Here is a 6000-nt window from a genome sequence, read left to right as displayed (position 1 = left end):
TTTCCTCACAATGAGAATATTTCCTGTTTCTTAATTGCTGAGTTGAATCCTATCTGACATTATTGGAAGAACCCATTCAGACATGTTTTTACTGAGCAACTTTCATGTTCTAAGTACTTGTTAAATCATTCTGATGTTATACGTTTGTAGAATAATTATACAATCCTGGTAAAAACAGGTGCAGTCTATGTGTTAAAATCCCCCTTGTCAGATTCATTTATTTTTTTGGCCACTTGGGGGACGCATAACAAGCTGCAAAAACTATACTGCCATAAAATCACTTCATAATTTTGACATGCCAAACATGTTAACATACAGCGGCTATTATTTACACATCAAGCAGACATGGAGCAACGTTAGCATTACTTTGGGAATGACGTCACGACCCAGCTCTTCTGGCAGCTCCTCGAATCCAGCTTTCTTCCCCACATATGTAAAGGTTCCACCATTATAGACTACAGGCCAGTAGCATTAGCATCTGTGCTGTGTAAATACATGGAGCGTGTGTTGTGTGTAATCACCTCTCCAGCTCAGTTGCTGACAAACTGGGTTGAGGGTGGTTGGATTCCGCTCAGCTTTAAATACAGTGAACATCCACACTTTGCATAACCGCCTCTCTAGACTACAAGTCAACCCAAGACTGGTGCTAAGGATTAAAAACATTCTGCAGGATAGGTTGCAATAATTAATGGTTAAAGGCCATGGTAAAACACCCCTCATCACACTCTGTTCACACCATCTCCATAACTTCTTCCAATTCCTCCCATCATGCCGCTGTTTAAAAAACCCTCTGGCCAGGACAAATTTATTCCATAATGTGCATATTTTTTGCAATGTGATTCTGTATTCTGTATACCTGTGTGAGCCACATTAGAGATTTTCTGATTCATTTTCTGATTCTGAAGACATTTGAAAACTTGTGTATACAGTTAGTTTGTTGTGCTAACTACTGACACAAAAAAAATTGTGTTTTGGATCTGTACTTTGTATTTAAGAAAGACATCCAAGAAGCTATGTTGGTTCATAAGTTGTTGTTTCATAAACCTGTATGACTGAATAAGATTCCTCATTCTTTCTCACCTTCTTCCATCTCTGCTTTTTCTGTCTTCTCTGCCCACTTCCATGCCTGTAGCTGTAAGTAAATTCTAGTACAGGAGAATCAGGATGAAAAGATGGCAGCCATGCTGTTACCAACGGGTCCTGATGGCTTGCGGCGGTTCACTCGCGAATCCTTGGCTGCGCTGGAGCAGCGGATTGCGGAGGAGCAGGCCAAGAACGCCAAGGATTGTAAGGACGCTTACAGGAACGCAGAGCCACCCAAACCCAGGGCTGACCTGGAAGCAGGCAAGCAGCTGCCACGCATCTTCGGTGACATCCCTCCAGAACTTATCGGGGTGCCACTGGAGGACATTGATCCGTTTTACTACAAGAACAAGAGGGTGAGAGCTTCTGTCTGTTTTTGTGTGTTTAATGTTTATATATCCGGTGGGGACTTTAAACTGAATGCACACCAACCTATGTGGTCTCATGTCACTGTGGGGACAAAAATGGAGAGACTGCTTTTTGAGAGTTAACTTGGTTTTAGGGTTCAGGATACATTTAGGTTAGGGTAAGAGATAAGGTTAGGCATGTAGTTGGTTAAGGGGATATGAACTGCATTATGTCAATGAGACATTCTCACTGGGATAGAGAAACAAACTGTCCTATAATAGTGAATAATTCCACAGTCCAAACCTAAAAAGTCTTACCCTAACCTAACCCTAAATGTATTTGGTTTACTATATGACAAAGAAAGGCAGCAAACTGAACTTTCAACCATCTAATCTCACCTCCATTTCTGTTTATTTATTGTACATTTCAGTTTACATGGACTGGACATTTGCATTAACTTTTAGCTGATGCTTTTGTCCAAAGCGACTTACGACGCTTGCTAGATATGTCAGAGGTCGCACACCTCTGGAGCAACTAGGGGCAACTAGGGGACACATTGGTGGATGTGTCACAGTCGGGAATTGAACCTGGGTTCCTCACTGTACCATCACCACCCCCCACATACAGTAATGGCTTAAAGACATACTGTACAAGCCACTTAGTGCATCAACGTAAAATATAGTTTCACTTTTTTTCAAGTGCGTCTTAAAACAATACTCACATGCCATACAGTGAAAACAGTATTTCTTTTTACTCTTGTTCATACTCGCCATTTAAACATGCTTCCATTAGAAGCTCTGTGAAATCAGTTGTCGTTCTATGCAAAAATATATTCAGAAGTTTAGATTTGATAGAAGATAGATTAGATAGAAGTTATTATGAGGATTCAGACCTCTGATTGAATCATATCAGGTAGCTATCTTCCAAATTTAGTATTTTAGCACAAAATTCATTCTTTTTGTTTCAGGCTGTGTTTCTTGAATGAGCCAAAGTAGTGGGACAGGTAAAAACAAGCTTTAGAATATACCAGCTTTATTTGCTGAACTCAGACAGTTGAAGGCTCAACCTTCAGCTAAACTTTGGAATACGTTTTTGCACAGAACAACGACGACTGTAGATTTTGTTCTTAATCACTTACACTGGGCACTAGGATTAAAAAGGAATCTTTGATTGGCCAGTATGAACAAGAGGAAAGATTACAGCACAACTGTTTCATGTGCACATGGGCATCTGACTATTTGTTTTAGACAGATTAGAAGTATTGTGAACATATTATTTAATACTACAACTGCATGGTTTTCATTTCCTGCAAACAACTTGCATTAAACAGATCCAACAGTTACACGTTTCTGACACAATTGCATCTCAAGAAACGGTAAATTGTGGTTAAAATTGTGACTGATCTATCATTGGTATACGAGTGGTATCAGTGATATTGTACTGTTTCACTGATAAATCTTCCTGCACGTTTAATTATCATCTGGACTTGTGAACATGATATGACAGTGAACCCCCTGATCAGCTGAGGTTTGCACTGAATTCACCAAGTGGTGTTTTAGAGCAGCTTGCAGCCGAGACAAGAGGACAACGACTGCATCTCTTTAGATTGCAGAAATAGGATCAGCAAGTTTTGATTTGCAGAGTACATCAGGCTGCTGCCCGTTAATGGGCCGCTTACGGAGAGATGAAAAAGGACGTGGCAGGCATTCTCAGGGTCTCTTTGTTTTGGCATGTGATGCGCTGCTGGATGGGAGGATTATCCAAAGAAGAAAAAATATTTAAATAAATGCCACATCTGTTGGGGAAAGGTTCTGCCCCGCTTTGGAGTTGACTCCATTATCTCAACTGGCCTTGCTCATTGCATGCATGTGCACCCAGAGCTTTCTTCGAGGCAGAAGTGCTTGTGGTGGAAGTTAACATAGATGGTAGAATGAGTGGTAGACTCAACACAGTAGCTATATTATCATTTAAAATCCTGCTCAGAGCTGCTGTCGAGTTTCTCTGCAGAAATGGAAACAAATGTGCCTGAACATGATGGGAACATTTTTTTGGGAAATGTATTTACATTCTGATGATGTTTTTTTCTATCTCTCTGCTGTGGCTCATTCAGGACATTTGTTTTGTTTTGTTTTTCATTTATTTAAATAATGTTAGAAAAATGTGAGACTAATGATTTTTTTTTTCTTTCTTCTTTGCAGACTTTTATAGTACTTAACAAAGGAAAGGCCATCTTCAGATTCAGTGCCACATCTGCACTTTACATATTAAGTCCATTTCACTTCATCAGATCAATCGCCATAAAAATTTTAGTCCACTCATATCCTTTTTGATTATGGAAGTCCTGTGTCATGTAAAATATTGACGTGATTGTTTGATGGAGGCAAGTTATTTCCCGTTGGACCATATTACCAGTCACTTCAATTAGTTTGTTTAAGGTTGATATGAATGAATATTTGTAATAAAGTACTGGTGGGTGAACGCCCTTACGGGGAAAATGCTTTAAAAAAATAGATAATAGAAGTGATATGGGCATATTTTAATAGTTAATAAACAGGATTAGATGTGCCTCAGGTTGACACAACTCCTTTCAGATATTGCTTTTACACACCAGTGTTTGACAACCACTTCAAAAAGTGCTTCACTTCAAAGTAAAAGTATTAATGTCAGTGTTGTGACATTTGTGATAACATGAAGATCAGACTGTGAATTGGGCAGCCTGCTGAGAACAAACCACTGTGAAAAGAAATACTGGCAGATAAGCCAATTTCTAATATTTACTGATTTCTCCTCCCCCCTTAGGCTTCTATTGGATTTTTCCATAGTCCCATTTTTGAAACAGCTTTGTAATGGTCTACTCTGGCATCACAAAACCAAATCCCCGCATATCCCTCTTTTAATCTCTGAAATGAAATAAGAGCAAGGAGATTTCACATCCTGTGACGGCTGCCTATTAGTTCTCAGACAGCTGATTCATACTTTACATGCATGAGGGAATATTTCCTCTGAATCTTCTCTATGTTATAGATGACAAAAAATATATTGATCAAATGATCTATTAAATAACATCTAGCATCTGATATTGATTCCCTGCAACTGATAAATCACATGGATGACTGTAACAGACAACAATAGCTCTGAACAACATTTTAAAGGGTAACTTTTCAACCTGAACCTTATTTTCCTTATGTTTTTGTGTCTATGTGACTAATAGTGTTTTTAAATTAGTCCAATATTGATCGGGCTGCAGTCATCAGCAGCGAAACAGGGCTGCAACCTAATCCTTGTGAGCAATTGCAGCCTTCATAGTACGTCCATTAAAGTACTTGTTTTTGCCACTGACAGGCTCTGATTGTAATTACAAGTGTCTGACAACATTGTGGAAAGGACGTCTACAGAGATAGACCTTTTTATAAAGAGTAAGATCCTTTTTGTTTCACCAGAACCCGTAACTATAGCACTCTCGTCCAAGCCACTAGACTCCACTGACTAAAACAGCAATTTTACCTCGCAGAACATAGGAGTTGCTGGTCTACAGTTGCCTCGGTGAGTTAATTTGTTACTGACAATAAAATTACACTTTTTGTCAAAGGAGTCTGGTGGCTTTGACTAGAGCAATATAGCAACTGTTTCTGGTTAAACAAAAAGGATCTTACTCTTGAAAGGTCTATCTCTGTAGGGATCCTTCCCATAATGTTGTCAAACACTTCGGAGTCTGTCAGTGGCACAAATGCACTTTTAAAAAATGTTGTCCCAATTAGTCACATAGGCCTAAAAGATGGAGAAAATCAGGGCCGGGCTGAAAAATACTGAGGTTACCCTTTAAGTCCTATTGGCAAAAAAACTATTAATTCTTAAGTTTATAATAAATTATCATATGGATAAGAATATTAAATAATTAATGTTATTCAAAGAAATTGATTTAAATAATTTCATCTTTCAGCAGCTGACATATGATTTGTTATTGTTTTATTCATCCATAAGAAGGAAGGAAATCACTCCCATGATTTAATTTTAAGTGGAATTTACTTACATTTTCCATAATCTGCATTTTATAAAGTTTTAATGCTGTTGGCACACACAGTGATGGTTTATCCTAATGGGTATATTTCATAGGATTACAAGAAATATTGTTGTTCTTTTTGGCTTATCACAAAAGGTTATTTTACTGTATATGATTATTTCACAGTACACTTTCCTTAACTTTGTTTCCACATTATTTAGCTTGTTCATAATGTTCACTATACTGACCAACTGTTTCTTCATGGCCATGTCTGATCCAGCACCATGGACCAAGTACCTGGAGTAAGTATACACAGTACTGTATACTGTACCCTACATAGTATCTGACTCTAAACTTTGTGTCTCGGACAGAAATTGAAACTATAGCACATGTGTTCTAATGTGGAGCTTTACTACGGTTTGTTTTGTCAGTGAGTTGAAGAATCAGTTGACATGTAAGTATATGATGCATGTAATATTTACTGCCGCCCGAACGCCACATACATAGGCATATTAAAAGCATGTGGTGTGGAATGAAAATTGCTGCTTAAAATTCTTCAGAAATATTGT

The 6000-nt window shown here is 38.2% G+C and overlaps 1 protein-coding gene across 1 annotated transcript in view; it reads left to right on the top strand.

Moving 5' to 3' along the window:
- The first annotated feature begins 1166 nt into the window (after positions 1 to 1166).
- LOC123972353 (sodium channel protein type 4 subunit alpha B-like) overlaps positions 1167 to 6000 on the top strand; it is a 34656-nt gene continuing 29822 nt past the window's right edge. Inside the window, exons 1-3 of the mRNA XM_046051810.1 lie at positions 1167 to 1439; positions 3630 to 3748; positions 5644 to 5733. Of these exons, the coding sequence (XP_045907766.1) occupies positions 1173 to 1439; positions 3630 to 3748; positions 5644 to 5733 (476 nt within the window). The 5' untranslated portion in view covers positions 1167 to 1172. The remainder of the gene's footprint in view (positions 1440 to 3629; positions 3749 to 5643; positions 5734 to 6000) is intronic.

The sequence above is a fragment of the Micropterus dolomieu genome, linkage group LG06 (assembly GCF_021292245.1).
Source record: "Micropterus dolomieu isolate WLL.071019.BEF.003 ecotype Adirondacks linkage group LG06, ASM2129224v1, whole genome shotgun sequence".
NCBI lineage: Eukaryota > Metazoa > Chordata > Actinopteri > Centrarchiformes > Centrarchidae > Micropterus > Micropterus dolomieu.
Note: the sequence above shows the minus strand (reverse complement) of the source record. Positions and strands in the feature narration are given on the sequence as shown.